This window comes from Macrotis lagotis, chromosome 4 (genome assembly GCF_037893015.1).
Source record: "Macrotis lagotis isolate mMagLag1 chromosome 4, bilby.v1.9.chrom.fasta, whole genome shotgun sequence".
NCBI lineage: Eukaryota > Metazoa > Chordata > Mammalia > Peramelemorphia > Peramelidae > Macrotis > Macrotis lagotis.
This window is the reverse complement of record NC_133661.1, coordinates 243,855,222-243,873,853: the sequence shown is the minus strand read 5'-3', so window position 1 is coordinate 243,873,853 and position 18,632 is coordinate 243,855,222. Positions and strand designations below refer to the sequence as shown.

At 33.5% G+C, this 18,632-nt stretch overlaps 1 protein-coding gene across 2 annotated transcripts in view; it reads left to right on the top strand.

Moving 5' to 3' along the window:
• The window catches only part of NRXN3 (neurexin 3), a 1,564,316-nt gene that overhangs the window by 1,007,536 nt on the left and 538,148 nt on the right, over positions 1-18,632 (top strand). For both annotated transcript variants that reach the window (XM_074235619.1, XM_074235620.1), the window contains one exon: positions 13,161-13,280. In XM_074235619.1, coding sequence (XP_074091720.1) covers positions 13,161-13,280 — 120 coding nt within the window. The remainder of the gene's footprint in view (positions 1-13,160; positions 13,281-18,632) is intronic.

Below are 18,632 nucleotides of genomic sequence, written 5' to 3'. Positions count from 1 at the left end.
AATGCTAAAGTTAATGAGGATATGACATTCAAAGGATCAGCAAGGTTCCAGGAATTAGAAGTCAGGTTATTCACATTGTGGGTAAAGAGCAGATTTTGAGCTTGTGAGGAAAAGAGAGAAGAGGGGAAAAACACAATGATTTTGAATCTTGTCCATATAAGGGAACTTCAGAGTTCATGAACATAGACATGTCGTTCAAGGATCTTGCCATCTCAGTATTTGGCTGAGGCAGGGTAGAGGAACAGGATATGGTTTGTGAGAAGATTAAGAAACTCAGAATCTAGACTATTTGAGGGAATATCAATATGTATGTTGAAGTCCTGTAGATTGAGGGCAGAAACTAAAGAGAGAAAGACTGTGAACAGACTATGAATTCATTGACAAAAAGGTCCCGGGAAGTTGCTGATAAACTGCTACCAGAATTTTTATTCCGTGGTAGATATGGATTGAATGAACTATAAGGGAGGGTAAGTGATGGTGGTAGTGGGAGAACCTGAAAGTAGCAATGAAGAACACCTTGTCTAGTGAGTTGTTAGAGGTATGAGTTAAAGTGCAGGCAGGGCTGGAAAAGTAGGCCAGGTTTCAGTGAGAGGTAGAAGGAAGGAGCAAAAGAAAATGTTTCATGCTATATGATTAACCTCAGTCTACTCCTAACACTTAAGTAATTTTCCCTTCTAAACTGATGACAAATCAAAAAGTGCCTAAGAAGGTAAATTAGTCAACAAGCATGTGTAAAATGTAAATGGTTGGATTTTCCTTAGGCTACAAATAGCTATCTTCCCTAAAATTTGCAAATATAGATTTCTCCAACAAAAGAGGAAAGTATGTTTTGAGAACAGAAAATAGTAAATGTTTTCCATGCTGAATGGACCCAGAAGCCTCTGTGGCCATAGGCTATCTTAAATATCTGGAACTTGAAGTACTGAAAAGAGCTGTTTATAACTCTCCAACTTCAAATCCTTAATTCTTGCCTTTTGGTAGCAATTGTTCTGACAGATACTAAAGGATTCTGTTACTTCTAGAATTCTTTTTTAATAATGTTGCTTTTAGACATAAAGACACATGCTTAAGTGTATGCACTCATATTCTACCCAAAAAACAATACCAAATTCATAGATGGAAAGGTCTGGGCTCCAACCAAGAGAGAAAAACACTATAGTGTGGTGTAGCATCCTAACTTTGAAGTTAGAGGATCTAGCTTCAAATTGGACCTTGACACTTATTACTTGTATGGCATTGGACAAATTCCTTAATTCTCTGATCTCAGTCTCCTAATTGGTAAAAAGAACAAATTAGGGTCCTATTCAGTTCTAAATAAATCTCTGTTCTTATGGAAGGAAAACTGTATACCACAAAATAAGAACTCTTTATGTTGCATTATACTGGTCAAAATACTAAAACAAAGTCAACAGCTAATATCCTGTTGTTTTATATTCAGACTGCTATCTTGGGGAAAAAATTCAAAATTTTTAGAAATATCTAATATCTAAATAATGTCCTTTGAAACAGAGTGGTGAATATTAATTAGTACTATCTTATCAAAAGGACATTTTTGGTCCAAAGGCACAAAGTGCTAGCTTATAAAAAGGCTTGCTTAGCTTGGGGACATCATTTGCCCCAAAGCCCCTGTGGACATCATAAAGATTGAAAGCAATCTCTGACCCCAAAATTTGCCAAACAACTTTTTCCACATCAAATACTCTAAAATTCATAACAAAATCTCACCAACAATGCCATGTTTCTCTATATCAGTGAAGGGAAGCTGACTCAATAAACTTTCATGGACCTCAAGGATATATGGTAGCAGCTCACAGCCACAGAGTAATTTAATAGGACAAGCAATGAAAAAATATCTGCTATCCCACCAAGGTTATAGGAATTTTGTGGTAGTCATAAGATTTATCATCTCCAGATTATGAAAAATTACATGAATTGATGCTGTCCAAGAGAATAGAAACAGTAATAGGAATCAGAAGATGAGTCTCTGGTTTCATAGACAAGCCTTTTTAGGGTGGCACTCTCTCCTACTGCAAGAGTAAAAGTCACTGTTTCCCTTTCTTACAGGTTTGTAGACTTGCTGGATTTGGAGTTTGGAGAGACTTAAATTAGAGACTTTCCTAAGATAGTATTTATATGATACTTAGTATATTATTTAATTTTAAAGATTTAGCATTCCCTTATACAAAGTGTCTCGTGCTATAGTAAGTAGATAGTATGCTAGATCTGGTATCAAATTCGAATCCAGCCTCAGACACTTATTATTTGAGTGATTCTGGGCAAGTCACTTACCTCTCTCTATGTCTCAGTTTCCTTATTTATAGAGAATAACAACAACAATATTTGTATCATAATATTGTTGTGAAGAGTAAATGAAATGTTTGGAAAGCATTCTGCAAACGGAAAGTACTATATACATGCCAGCTATTATTTAAAATAGACCTAATAATCTTTTTACTACTTAGACCTCAGAAGGTTACTATGAGGATCAAATGACATAAATAGCTAGGTCTTCATAGATATGGTCTCATTTGATACAGTATTCTATTATCCATTTTATAGATATTAGAACCAAGACCAGATATGGATTCAGAAAGACCTGAGTTCAAATACTGTCCAAGATGCTTAGAAATAGATTATCTTGAGAAAGTCACTTAACCTCTCAGTTTCAGTTTCCAATATCTGTAAGATGAATAATAGTAGCTATGTCAGGCTTATTGTATCAAATAAGATAATATCTCTGAAGAGCTTTGAAAATTTTAGCACATCAAATAAATGTTAACTATTTTTGATATATGTAAAGTGCATTGTAAAGAGTAAACCACCTACAACTATAGTAATGACTGATATTGGGTTGTTTTTTTCTTTGGTAAGCCATGCTTATTCTTACCTTCGGCCCTCTTTCTAACCAAGGAGGAACCTAATCAGGAATGTCTCCTGGTTGTAAAACAAGTCTTTTCTTTTTTCTTTGTAAATATTCAAAGCTAACTGACCTACAGAGGGATAGGAGGCATAGCCTTGACTTCATTGGCCCTGTGTGCTATTTAAAAGTAGCACTTATATAATCATGTCATAGAATCATTAATATCACGAATTTCATAAATATAAATATCCTTCTCTTCCTTTTTGGTTTAAATGTGAGTGATAAAAATATTTAACCTCAAATGGACCGTGAGTTTTTGAGAATAAATTGCTTAGGCTTCCTGTTCTTTATCAAGGTTACAATAGTCTCCTGTTCCCTGAGAGGTGTTACAGAGTTAATGACTAAGGGGAGGTCAGTCAGAAAAATGTTGCCTCTTAGTGAACAGCAAACAGCTAGAAATAAGGAAATTTCATAAATAAGTAAGCATCTCCAAATCTGAATAAGGCGCTTCTGTTGTGAATTAACCATACTGTGCAATTTGTCCAAACTGCACTTTGCAGAAAAAAAAGACTCTCCTTTGGCAGAAGGGATGATAGGCTAGGGAAAAGGAATGACTATTCAGAAGCAGTTTTTTCCTTCTAGGACAATTTGGTCCATTCTCAGTGGTAAGTAAGAGTTTAGGCAATTTTCTCATAAATTCTAATATTCTGATATAAGGAAGGACAAAAGAACATCTATAAACATAATAAACAAACACAATAATGTTCTTATTCTTATCCATTCCCAGTACCCAGCAGAATGCTGTGGATACAGGGCATGGAACATGTGCTTCCCAAATTAAATGCAAGGGTGCTACCTATGCATTTATACTACTTTTGATTGTACAGGTAGGCTATACCTTCAATTTGTATGTGTTCAGAAAAGGCTACCATGTCCACCAGAGATCTATGCATTTTACCTTATGTGTATGTCCTACCAATTTATTGCTATCATAAAAACCTATTTGGTTATGTCCTTATAAAGGTTCTAGAAAGGTAGGAACTTTTTGTTATTAAGTGAATTAATATTTTAAATTATTTTACTTTTTTGAGTAGGGATGCCCTTAAATAAAGATAGAAACTGGACCTGTGAGTTCATTGTTTTAGGTATCTCCAGGGTGAAGAGATTCCTACTCTGTCCCTTAATAAATTTTGAGATCTTCCTAGAAGAGGTAAACATTAAGAGACTTGCCCAGGGTCAGAGAGCTAGGATGTAACAAAGTGGGCACATGAATTTAGGTCTTCCTTGTTTCAAAGTCACCCTCTCTCAGCCAATAGTTATTTTTAATGAATTTTTAGGATAAGCATAGTGAAATAATGATTAAAACAGTAGTTCAGGACATTCAATGAAACCAGGAAACAAATGATGCTGTCAAGTTACACTTGGATCAAGTGAAAGAATATCTAAAATTTCTGCATTTCTTAAATAAGTTCTTCTAAAGTATGGATCATCCTGATGACATCTTAGAGATTCCATTTTCTTTTATTCAAATTTATGTTTTTCATCTGGTATATCAGAAAATGGGAGTATGTCTATAATCATTTTCCATTGACTCTTCTTGAATGTTTGTGTGATCATATGAGAGCTTAAAAAATAAAATATTGTCATTACAAAAGAGAAATCGATCTACTTTTGTAGTAATACTTTAATGAAATGATATTTTAAAGAATAGAGGCCAATAAAAGTATAATGTCATAGTAAGAGGAAGTCATGACATAGCTGGCAGAGAATTGGCCTCAGGGTCAGGACAACTGACTGTGTGTGTGACTTTAGGCAAGTCAGCTAACCTCACAATCTGCCTTGGAAGCTCTCTAAATCTAGAAGCAGCAGAGCAGGTGACAGTCTACATTGGTAAAGAGAGTTTACTCACAAGTTATGCCAAGGAAAGTCCCTGTTCTTCCCTCAAAAAAAATCAAAGGTTAAAATATTTCTACAAAAGATTTATGTGCCTTAGGCTCATTTCTCTATTTCTACCTCACAGTCTTTAGTTGTTGTCATTGTTTTTGTTAACATTCTTAATAACATTAGATTCTTAGTAATTTGTGCTGCATCCTTCTCTATCCCACCACTCCATCCTTACTGCTGAAGAAGTAGAAGGAGGCACATTGAGGGCAGAATGGCAAAATGTATTATGGAATCATAGTTTTTCATGATCAAATATTCGCTAGTGGTCAATCTTCTTATTATGAACTTTTTAATGTATTTAGTCTGATCTTCACATAGTAGAGAAAATCAATCTTCAGGCTCATGTTGATGCCTCTCCTTTTTGGAGGAATCTGTCAGTCACCTGTCTTTGTGTTTTGTAAGTAGTAAACATTTAATGAATGTTTGTTGACTGACTAATTATGAGAGCTTGTATTCTACTAACATAGGTCTTGAGAGTTAGGAGCCATCTTCATATCATAATAATGAATCAGAAAAGGACTATATGACTTTTTTGTCCAAGAATAAATGGGCCAATGCAGTACTGAAGAGAATAAACAACATTCTTTCTATAAATAAATGAAAAAATGTAAAGAAGCAGCAGTATTCCTAACAAGTTCTCCTCAAAGAGGAAAAAAAGACGTTGAAAGTGTTTCATTGTATTCTAAAAGGCAATGAATAACATTATTTCAAGGACCACTTATTTGTATTGCCTTGTTGAACTAGCCAAAACAATTAGCAAAGATACTAACATAAGCATAATTGTAGTTTATGTACCACTACCTATTGGAAAGGATCAAGGATTACAGAAATTCTAGGAAGAACTTTACAAGCTCCTCAAAACTAACAATATGTGTTTGTATGCTTATATTTAATATCATCAATACAAAGATGGGCATAGAAGAGCAGAGAAAATTCTATTAGGAAATTGAGGTTTAAGTAAAGAAATATAAAGGCTTAAACCAAAAGGCTTAAAAACTGTTCAAAATCTTCATGAATTCATATAATGAATACTTTCTTTGAGATGAAATTGCTATGTTGCTAGAATGGAAAATGTGTTGGACAATATGATCTCAGAGATCCCTTCCAACTCCCAAATTTATCGCAGATGTGATCAGTAGTAAAAAAAAAAAATCACTGAAAATTAAATTTTCTACATCTCTGTAGTAAGGTTATTGACTGGTTAGTACAAAGGTTAAAATCAGCCCCAAATTAGAATTTTAAAAAAGATTAAGATGAAATTAAAAGAGTTAGATGGCACAGTATATAGAATTGCAGAGCTAAAGTCAGGAAGACTTAACTTTGTAAGTTCAAATATATCCTCAGATACTTACTATTTGCCTGGCCCTGGGCAATTCATTTAACCCTATTTGCCTCAGTTTCTCATTTGTTAAACAGGCTGGAGCAGGAAGTGGCAAAGTACTCCCATATACTCTGCCATGGAATTCCTAAACAGGGTAAAAGAGATTCAGATCCAACTGAAAAAGAACTTAACAACAAAACCACAATGTAAAGTTTTTTCTCTATCTATCTATCTATCTATCTATCTATCTATCTATCTATCTATCTATCTATCTATCTATGTATTATATAAAATTTGGATGCAACTTGATGGAATCAAATTATAATGGAATAAATCAGTTTTTTACCCTGACTGAAAGTGGACAAAGACTATGATTCAATATTTCATCATGTCTTTGTAAAGTTTAACCTCTGCAAAATAATTGCCACAAATAGGAGGCTAAATGAAACTGGATACCAAATTTTTCCAGTGAGAGAGAGAGAGAGAGAGAGAGAGAGAGAGAGAGAGAGAGAGAGCGAGCTTCCAAGGAGTGATGTTTAGAGTACAAATCCATTGGCAAAACATTATACAGAATGGTCACAGGATGGTGGAAGATTATTAACAATATAGTCTCGCAAAGCAATAAAAATCAGTTAAAATGAAAATTAGCCCACTGAGAAGTTGGCTTGAAACCTACATAAGCCAGATCATGCTGAGAACATTTATAGATTAAATTATAAGGAGAGCAACAAATGTATGTGAAATAGAATCCACTAACTTTTCTATGGATACCTTGCTTCATCTTAACAATATCTGAACCATGATATTTGGATATTACAATTTGGTTATCAAAAATATTTATTATGTATCATTTAGGATTAGAACTGAACTTTAGAAATCATCCAGTTCAATCTGCTCATTTCATAGAGAAATAAGTTGAGATGAAGTGTATAACAAATGTCATTTCAAAATCTTATTATTTGGCCAAAGATATTTATAGGAAATTAGACTAATTATTGCCAACTGTTCTTATTTACTTATACTATATAAACTATACTCTGTTATGTATAAGAAATAGGAAATAGAATCAAATAATAAATTATGATAAAAAACCATTGAGACCTAAAAATGCTAACAGTGATATAAAAGTACTTGGAACTTTTGAAGACAATGTGTTCTTTCTCACAGATTTGTGAGTATAATTGCAACTCTGAATTTATGATTCTCTGGGAAACTTCCAAATAGGAGTAATCAGGCTCAAATATATATACACAGAACAGGTAAAAGTGAAAAATTATTCCCCAACAATATAAACAGATATAAAGACTGAGTTAACACATTTTCTTTTTTGTGCAATGGTCCTGAAAAATCTGTTCAAAAGATAGGCATTCTGGAGGTTAACAAAGTGTACATAACTATACACTTAATAAATGTTGAACTTGGAATGGATTCAACTTTAAAGGCATTTAGATAGCAGTTTTTAATATTTCTCAGGTGAGTGAAAATTTCAAAAAAATCATAACAATTACAGTCTTAAGAAACACTGAGACATCCTTATCACTATGAAATTATTATCACTAAGATTCCATTCTAGTGTCTATACAATCTTTGTAAAAATAATGTAGGTATGAAGCTAGGTTATCTTTGATGAAAATAAGAGAAAAGCATCAGACAAATTTTAATAGATGATTTAAAGGTGCAGATAATATCCAATTTTATTGACTATTTGTTAATTTACAAAAATAAAGTATTTGATTCAGCAGATAAATTATAGCCTTAAAATAGCTCGTAAAATGTATTTTTCCTACATTTGTGTGAAAATCATATAAGAATCTTTTGATAGATATAATCAGAACAATCTGCTAAATATAATATTAAATGAGTCATTAAACAGGAAGACACATACTCACTTTAAGGTGTTTCTATGTGTCATAGTAGATGTCCTTTGCTGAGTTCAAACAGAAAAGGTATCTCTTATACATGGTAAAGTTTTCACATATTTCTTTTGACATTGTGCTGATTACATCAAATTCCACTAAACTATATGGTAGTCTTCTAAAACATATTAGATGAAAAATATATATGACCCTGATTATAAAATGCAATTAGATAAGCAGTTTGTTCAATTAGATCCATCAACATAAGACATAGAAATAGATGGAAATGGAGATATAAAGACAGGTATCATTCTTTCTATCAGCTAGGTGGTTGCAGTACATGGAGCAATGGGCCTGTAATCAGTTCAAATTTAGCCTCAGACTCCTCCTTGCTAGCAAATAGACTGGGCTAGTCTATTTATCTCAGTTGCCTCAACTATAAAAAGGAGATAATAACACCATCTACTCAGAGAATTGCTTTGGGGATCACTTGAGACAATAACTGTAGGGAGTCTGTTGTTATCATTATTATTAAGATATGAATAAAGATAGTTATTGAGAAGCATGACAGGAAGTAGGGTCCAGTGAATAGAAGTCTTGCCTCAAAGTCAAGAAGATCTGGGGTCAGTTCTTGCTGCTGACATATAATGGTCATATAATCCCAATTCACTTAACTTCTCGGTGTCCCCAGGCAAAGCACTATGATTATAAATTACAGAATAGGTGATTAGCTATTATTGTATTAGTAAAGAGAGGAGGAAGGGAGGGAGGGAGGGAGAGAGAGAGATAGAGAGATAGAGAGAGAGAAAGAATCACAAATGAAGATAATCAAAAGAGCAATGAGGAAGAAACACATGGAGTTTTAAAGAGGTTACAGCATTAATACAATATTAGACATATTAAAATAGTGCTTTATTATTTTCCATAAAGCCTGAAAAAAGAGAAGAGGCAATAAATAGCAAGAGGGAAGAAAAATGGATAGAAAGCCTAAGTGCTCTGATTTGTGGGTTCATAAAATATTAAAAGAATTAGAGAATGGCCACCAGCATGTTAGATAGTATCACTATAGAAGATTTATGGGAAGACAAAGGTACTACAATGTAAGATGCAGAGGACTGATCTCTATAAGGAGGAGTATTCATTTCAGTGAAATTATGAATGTACTGGTATATTATAACTGCTCACCTTAACATTGCACTTTATTCAGTCTATCCATTTTTATTTTATATATATATATATATATATATACACACATATCTATACATGCATATATATGTCATATACAGGTTTATGGGTAGTTCATCATTTAGTCCAAGACTTCATAACTTTTGTGTTATGGAATCTTTTGGCCATCCATGGACTCTTTCTTGGAATAATGTTCATAAATGCATGCAATAAAATATATATTATAAAAGAAACCAGTTATATTATTACATTGAACAATTATCAAAATCAATTGTATTGAACATTTATATATATATATAAAAAACAAGTTGATGGTCTCCAGGTTAAGAATCTTTGGTTCTAGTTCAGGGCCTTTCTTTTACAGATGAAGAAACTGAAGTCTGGCAGATTGAGGTATTTGCCCAAGAGTAGTCAATGACAGAACTGGAATTAGTTCCCAGATGTTCTATTTTACAGATCAATAGTCCTTCCATTATGACACAGTTACTCAAGAAATACTCACCCCTATTCTTTCTCTAACTTCTCTAGACTCATTGTATATTATAAGATATAGGTAGGTGTATCCCTGATACTTATTTTTACCCTGGGACTATTTCAGGATAAAGTGCAGAAATATTAAAATATCATTATTCTCTGACAAGCCTTTGTTTCTCTTACACTCACACATCTACCTATTCTAATCTCTTGTAATAATGAGAAGAAATACCTATTAAGCAAACAGCTAAAATATTATAAATGGATCATATATTTATATGAGTCAAGCCATTATTGAATCAATTGAAGAAATCTGCTGAAATCAAACTGGTGAAGGTGATATACAATTTCTTTTGAACATTCTGGGAAAAAAAGCACCTTGGTGTTAGAACAAGAGTGTAAGTAGGGTAAAATAGATATGGATGAATTTGGGAATTATTTTATTCTGGAAATAATATAAATACATGAAGGTCCTGCACTGTGATTGACCTAATAAGCAAGAGGGGCAGGTTTTGAACCCAGGACTTTCTGAATCTAAGAAGAGCATGCTCACTAGTATTCCTATGCCATGATAACTCTGATTTGTTTACACGTGTTTAAACCATGTATAAAATAGTTGCTCTTTCTTCTTCTAAATTCTTCCTTTCTTCTTACAAAGAGTATACAACCTTTGAGAACTTTGGGAATCTGAATGTAACTAGCCCTTCATTGATGTATTTAAGGCAATTAAGTTTTTGTTTATTTTTTTCCTTTTTTTGTTTTTTGCAAGTCAGTGGGGTTAAGTGACTTGCCCAAGGTCACACAACTAAGTATTAATTGTCTTAGGTAGCATTTGAATTCAGGTCCTCCAGACTCCAGGGCGGATAGATACTTTATCTACTGTACCCACTAGGTACCCATCTTTTTTTAAAAAAATAACCTATTGTTCAATTCATGTGCCCTTGACAGAGGTAAACCATTTATCTTCGGGCCCCTTCCTCCCTTTGACCTCTTTGTCCTCTCATAGCTGGAATTCCAACCCCAGACTTTAAGAAATAACATCTTCAGAAAATTCAGGATTAGATCTTATTCAGTTCAATTAAAAAGATTTTGTGATGTTTGTGGTACTACAGTAAGTGCTGTAAGGAATACAAAAGGTATTCTGATTATAGCTATATATTTGGATATATAGATATATAACAAGATTCTTTTCATCAAGGCATTTAAATCTATCGTGAGAAATGATACATACATACAAAACAACTTGAGAACAATATTTAATATATTTTATAAATTATTTTCAGATATTCAGATATCAGCTTTATTTACTATCAAAAATAAATTCTATTGACAGGAAGACAAGAATCATATCTGTAGTTATCATGGAAGAAGAGCTAAAGATGAACCTGAAAGGATGGACTTATGAGAGCATAACCAAGTCACTATACTTGACCATTTGAACTTCAGGTTTCCTGTCTAAAAATGGGAATAATAATGCCTGTAATCCCTACCTTAAAGAACTGTTTTGTGTACTAGAGGAAACCATATATGCAAAGCACTTGATAATAAAAAGGACTATAAGTGGATAGCTAATGCTATTCTGGTTAGGCTGTGGATAGTCAAGATAAAGAAGGATTGATTTTTTTTAGCATCCACTAAACATGAAGAAAGTAGGCCATGTATTTGTTTCTTTTATGCAATCAAATAACCAATCCATTGTTTGGGGAGAACTGTTTGGCCAGGGAGCCCAGCGGACTTCTCAGATTTTTATCCTTTAAAAGAAGCTGTCCTGAATTGTCATTGTGAAAGAAACTTGTATCACACAAAGTTCAAGTTTAAGACTCATTGGGACATCATTTTTCTTTTCCTATTCCCTACAAGGATGTTTGTAATTGCCAATGAAAGCTGGAACAACCCAGATCTGATCCATTCTCCCAATATTTCCAATTGTCATGAACTTTCTCCATATCTTAATAGCTTTCACTTATGAGAGATAGTCTATAATGCTGATCTCCCCACTTGACAAAAAATAACAATAATGATATAACACAGAAAACAGTAAGGCTTGTGGTTATGATGATTTCTTTGGAAATGTATCATTGTGACCACAACTCCTTAGAACTCAGTTTTTATTATAAGTGTGCAGAAATTTTGAAATTTGCTTCTGCCTTGAAAATACTTGTGGTAACATGAAATATTGGTAACATGGAATGTTATTTTGACCAACCAATGGGCAAATTCCTTCTTGACATTAATCAAATATCATAAATTAATGAAGATTCCCTATCAACTTGAATTTGTCTAAGGAAAAAAGCACTTTCACCACCATCCCCCAAGCCTCTTGGAAAAATTAAATTTGGCCTGAGGGATTTTCTTTTTTTCATTGACCTGAGTTTAAATTTAATTTTTAAACAAAAGTACCACCAAAGGCACATTTTTTTCCCAAACAGGGGTTGGAGGGAGACTGGGGGTGGAGATGGGAAAGGTCACAAATGGTTAAAGGAAATCTAAAATTTGACCTTAACATAGGGCAGAATATGGGTTTCTCTCATATTTTCCTTCTATTTCTCTAAGAAGCTATTGTTCAAGTCAATTCAAAGTACATTTATTAGCTTCACATATTCTTCTGGGGATATGGAGATGAAAAGAAGAATCATTACATTAATAATAATAATAATAATAATAATAATAAATAGCTAGCATTTATATACCACTTGAAGGTTTGCAAAGCATTTTAAAAATAGGAAGGTGGATACTGTTGTTATCCCTATTTTGCAGATGAGGAAACTGAATTAAACTGATATTAAAGTGATCTGCCCTGGATTACAAAGCTAGCAAGTAGGGAAGAACTCCAATCTGTTTAACTAACATCATGCCCTCTACTATACTATATAGCAAGTTGTAGTCTAGTAATTTACAATTTGTTATCTTTACAATTTATGTAAAGATAAATGGCATAAAAGATTGTAAGTGAAAGTGTTGGAGGAGAGTTCTAGACAAAGTAATCTAGAAAGACTTGAGGAGGAAAATAATGTTTTCACTTGGGGAAGAGAGGGCAGTTCATAGGAATCAGGGAGGATTGTGCTGTAATCTTCAGGAGCCTCCAACCCTCAGGATACAGAAGGACTTGTGAAGTGTTCTTCTTCCTCTGTGTTATTAAAATAGAAATCCTTATCTGAAAGGCCTGGAAAGAGTATGAGTTAGTATAAGATTATCTACCTGTCTAGTTGAATGGTAGAGATGAAGCTTTTTTGCGAAGCCTGCCTCAGTGAGAATGTTCCAGTTGACTCTCATTTTGTGTGTCACTGTTAACATTTTGTAGCTGCGTGTGTCTTTGTTGTCTCTTGTTGACCCTGAATTCTTGCTGCATGACCAAGAATGGAAATTTGGGGTGGTTGTGCTGTTTATTGATTGGGTTGTCTTTTGGCATGAAAAGAGTGAATTTGTATATTCTTGTTCTTGCATCAATATAGTTCCTTACCTTCCATCTTTTTCCCCCCTTGTCTTTCTCTCCTTCTCCTTTTCTGATTTCCATTACCAGGACCGAGTACCACCTGCCAGGAAGATTCATGTGCCAACCAAGGTGTCTGCATGCAGCAATGGGAAGGTTTCACCTGTGACTGTTCCATGACCTCCTACTCTGGGAATCAATGCAATGACCGTGAGTAATCTTTCATGCTTAGAGGTTTTGGGAGGAGTAGGAAGTCTGGGAGAAGGCTTAAGGGAAAAAGCATCATAAAGATGATTGCATTCTCTACACTTAAAGGAGTATGAACCTCTCTTTAACTGCTTCATTTGATATGTAATTGGAAACTAAAGAGATCAATCTTTGACTGAAAATACTAGGGAAGGTTTTTTCTCTTAAAGACATTAATATAATCAAATTGTATTTTTTCTTCCCTACTTTCTTTCTTGCCTATATCAGTAATATTTTTTTTCAATGTGATTTTCATGACTGTGGAATAACTATTTTTCCCCCCCAAAAGGGTACCTCACATTTTTTCTTATGGTGTTTGGCTTTCCATAAACTAAGCTATCTAGACAATTTCTTGTTAGAATGTTTCATTGATTCTGTAAAGAGGTTAAAGGAAGGTCCTTGCTTTCTAGGAAGGACTGGAGGCCTGGGGATCCAGAAATCCCATGTCTTCACCAAATGAATAAATCTTTAGTTGACTTTCTTACTTTGTTGAGAGAGAGAGAGAGAGAGAGAGAGAGAGAGAGAGAGAGAGAGAGAGAGAGGTCTGTTATTTCCATGTAGCTACATGTGTATAAGAAGTGAAAAATGCTAATTTTCTGTATAGTTTGTACCAAAGGATAGACAGTCTTGCTCCATACTGGAGATTCTTATTTAAATTATATCTTTCTTCTGTTGCTAAATTCAAAACCCTAAACCAGCATCAGTTAACCAAGAAAGGTGCCACTATGATAAAAATAGTTATAAACAAAAATAATATATACATATATAGATATAGGCAGAGAGAAATATATCTCCACATATGTTTCTTTATGTTTATTGATATCTGTAATCTATGTAAGTTGTAGTTCAACTAATTATAAAGGAAAGGAAGGAAGGAAAGAAAAAAAAAAGAAAGATTAAAACCTAAATTTATACTAAGACTTTTGGAACATATACATACACATATAGATGCTGATATATTTATATCTATATAGTATAGTCTCATGTGTACAGTTAAGGTCTGTACCATTCTAGTTAAGGAAAATTACCTCTTAAAATTTCTCAACATCTGCTATGGAGTATTGGAAGAAAACACTGAACTGTACCTGCTGGGCCTTATTTGCCATCTAATTTCAAAGTCCATGGGCATTCTTCATATTCAGGACAAATTATATCACTTCTTGGGTTTATTGATAAATGCATATGCCATATGAACAAAGGCTAGAACATCCGAAGTAATTCAATGTTTTATTCAGAAAGCATCCAGGCATTAATTACATAACATTTATCTCTCCCTAGTGTCTTATTACTCCACTATTATTTCATGTGAAATTTTCTGTTCTTCTACTTTTATCTTCTTAGTTCAATTTTTCTCTACTCCCTTTCTCTGCTTCCTCTCAGTCTCTCTGATATACTGAGGAGAAACAATTGATGAAGTTGGAAGTACAGAGAAAAAAGCCTTGAAACATAGGCTGAATATATACTTGCCATTCTTTAGCCATAGCTGTCTACTACATTTATAATGTCCCCTACTGAGGCTGATAACCATTTTACTAGGGTTCACAAGTATTGGAGTTCCTCATTTTCTCTTATGTGACATGAAGGTTGATTTGAACTTTGATTCTGGCAGTTTAAAAAGTTGCCTAGAGTTTGAGGGGAGCACTCTGCTTCCTATTTTCTGCTCAATACAATTCACTGTGCTTTTGTTGGACTCAGCTAAAAATGTTTTCCCAAAGAATAGAAACATAGATGTACAAATAGGTGATTTTCTTAATAGTTAAGAGGTGGGGGTAAACCTGTGTTGGTATCCATATTTATATATGCATATATATATATATATATATATATATATACATACATATAGAATGTGGAAGAAGCAGAAAGGTAAGTTATTCTAGCGATGACAAGGAGAGTTCTGTGAAAACTGATCTTTAAAAGGTAAGTGAACTTTTATTCATCTAAAAATACCTCCTTGTAACAATGATAACTTTTCCTACTGCTAAGCATTCATTGCTTGCCTAAGAATGTCCTTTAGTCATTTTCTGTTTCCTTGGATTTATTCTTATTACTGCTAAGAGAAGGTTGTGTTAGTAACCACAAATCTTATGGCTAGCTACAGTATGACCTGACCTGGACAAATTCACCTACAGAGAATGAAAAAGTGAAGCTGATGATAGGAGAAAATTGGATTGCATGAGTGGTATTTACTTCTCATTACATAAGAATTTCCTTATGATATCCATGTTCAAGGACATTGAATTTTGTTTCCTTTATGGAAAAGATTCAGTAACATCATGTTGATTTTCCTGGAGCTCCCACAGTCTATTACATTATCATTAATATTAGAACTTGCTTGCTTGTTGGCCTAACCTCCCCAAGGAAGAATAGTATGTCACTTTTTTTTAAACAGAAAGTCTAGCTTAACAGTAGAATCTCAAACAAGTGTGTTTTGATGGCATGATCTAATGTATACATAAAATATAGATATGTAAGACATGACAGGAAAGTAAGGGAACTATTTTTTCATCAAATATATTGGAACTTCTATATCCATGTAAGTGTCATCCTTCAGAATATTTATCTTGGCAGACTTTCCATATATTCCACTAATGTTGCCATTGTTCAAAACCTATTTTTAATTCCTGTTTTAGAATCGCCTTCATTCAGTTTTTAAGCCTCACTATAAAATCAATTCTATTTTCTTATGGGTATAGCTTACAATTATTTTCTGTAGGTATTTGACTCATTAAAAATTATAATTTACTTGGGCCATACATACAAATGTATAGAATATGTAACAGGATATTGAATCTTCTGCCTGCCTTGACATTTACATGCTCATTCTCAATAAACCTTTGGTAGCTTAGCCTAAATTAGATTTGCCAAATTCTTATGGACTTCAATATCACCAAGAGCATTAGAAAGAGAAAGAAAATGAGTGCAGGTATAAAGGAAGTAGAAAAAGAAGAGGGAGAAGGGGAAGAAAGGGCGGGGATGATGTTAGGGATTAATTGTTTTAAATAGTTTTCTCTGTTGGCTAGAATGACAGTAATGATCCAATGGGAGTTAGTGATATTATGATAGAAATTATCTGAGACTTAGGTAGGAGTTGCATTTGTATGTCTTGTGAGATTTTCAAAGGCCTTATGAACTCTGTACCATAAGGGATGAATGTAGAACATTTAAGCAAATAAGAAATTTTTCCAGTACTGACTACTTCAGGACAATGACTTCATGCTCATTGAGGATGAATTAAATTCAAGAGAAACATTTCTGAATTTCTATAAGTACTTTCTAGAACTGAAATTTTCTATATAGGAAGAGTCTTACTTAAATGTTTTTTTAAAAAATATTTCTATCTGCATTATTCTATCAGTTATATCTCTGTATTATTTTATCAGGTGATCATTATCTAAAAAACTAGCAATTCTTTCTTATATCATTACAGTATGTCCTATATAATTTTATATTGTTTTGGGTCTTCTTTTTTCTCATTGCTTAATTGAATTGAGTCTTTAAGATTTTTGAGGAACAGCCAGTTACTGTCCCTTCCCCAAATATATATCCAGAAATCTCTTCTTAAGTGTGAAAAGAGATTTACTTTTCATTTTATGTTTCTTTGAATTGATTTAACAATAAAATTCAGTGTGACTGTGAGTGCATTTTAAATGGGGAAAATGACTTAGATTAGAAAGGGATACAAAATGATGATGCATTAGTTGGGTATTTGAGATAAGATAGGGCAAAGAAAAATACTTTATGAATTATTATATCTAAGAATGTAAAGTTCCTTTTTAGTATTTTACTTATTTAGTTTCAATGAGTAATCACTATGCTTTTAAAGATAGTGTTAAAAAGACTGGTTAGGAAAATAAGACAAGTAAAAAGATGTGTATGAAATAAATGTCTACATATGCAGAGGCATGGTACATGAATAGTATTGGTATCAGGAATATAGGATTTCAGTCCTGCCTCAGACACTTCCTCTCTATGTGACCCTAGTCAAATCATATAACTTCATTTTTCTCAACTGTAGAATGGGAATATTAACAGTACCTATCTGTCAAGGTTATTATGAAGCTCAAATGAGATAACTTTTGTAAAAATGCTTAACATAGCACCTGGTAGTTTGTGCTATTTAAATCTCTCCATTCTTTTCTCTCTCATATTCTTATATGCTACTTACTAAATGTAGCCCAAGTCAAATTATTTATTCTCATGTGCTTTGAACATTTCTAATATGTCATAGAGGCATTGAAATTTGCACTGATAATTATCCTATTTGCACACCTTCATTTTCTCAGGGTTGCCCAATGACCCTCAATATTTTTTAGATCTTGTATTTGAGATTCCCCTAATAACCTGCTCCCTTCTTTTAAAAACCTTGACCTCCCATTTCATTTGCATTGTAAACCTATTAATAATGTACTCTTTCCTTTGTTCTATGGATAAAATTATGGGATGTCATTATGTCGTCAGGCACATGGGAAACCTGATTCAAGGTTTGTATTGCTATACCATGCACTTTGCTAATCATTTTCTCCCTCCCTGTGTTTTGTACACCCAGAGTACTTTGTCATTTTTTAGGCATGATTCTTTTTAAAAAGCAACAGTAGTTAACAATGTTGTCACCTTTTTAAGTTCCCTTTGACAATGTTTGTCTCATGATTCAGGGTGCTTTGCGATGTGGTGTCTGTCCTGTTGAAAAACCGTGTGGATTGTTTTGCAGCTTGTCAGTCCCAAAATACACATCAAGTTGATGTTACCTTGTTTTTGTTGGTTAGGAAAAACAATGTTATCCAGGTTCTTTTCCTCTTGAAGCTGCCTTCTTGTGGTGGTTTTGTAGCTAGCAGTTCAGGTCAGTCTACTTGTTTGAGAAATTGCCAGGCTGACACTAGTGTGGTAATAATAGATGTTCTTTGCTTGCAACAGATCAATAATGAACAGCTGTGGTTAGAACAGACAGTGGAGTGTGAAGCACCTTTTCAAACACTTTTGCTGGAGTGGCTGTTAAGCCACTCTGTTGGTTATTGATCGGCCTTTTGCCTTTTTATTTATTGTGTAGGTTTATTTATTTTTTAATGTTGGGTGTAGTATTGATTATAACTGTTAAAAACACATTCCCCATTCAGGCTTCAGGAAAAATAAAGCAAAAGTACATTAACATGTGTAAAGTATGTCTATGCATGAATTTCACATGTTTATACATCTCTTCCTTTAGTTCATCCTCCACAGAGTGACTTAATTGCTTTTCTATAATTTATAAATCTTACCATGTCATTCTCTTCCTCAATAAACTCCAGTTTTGCCTTTTGGCTTCTAGGAGATTTTATACAC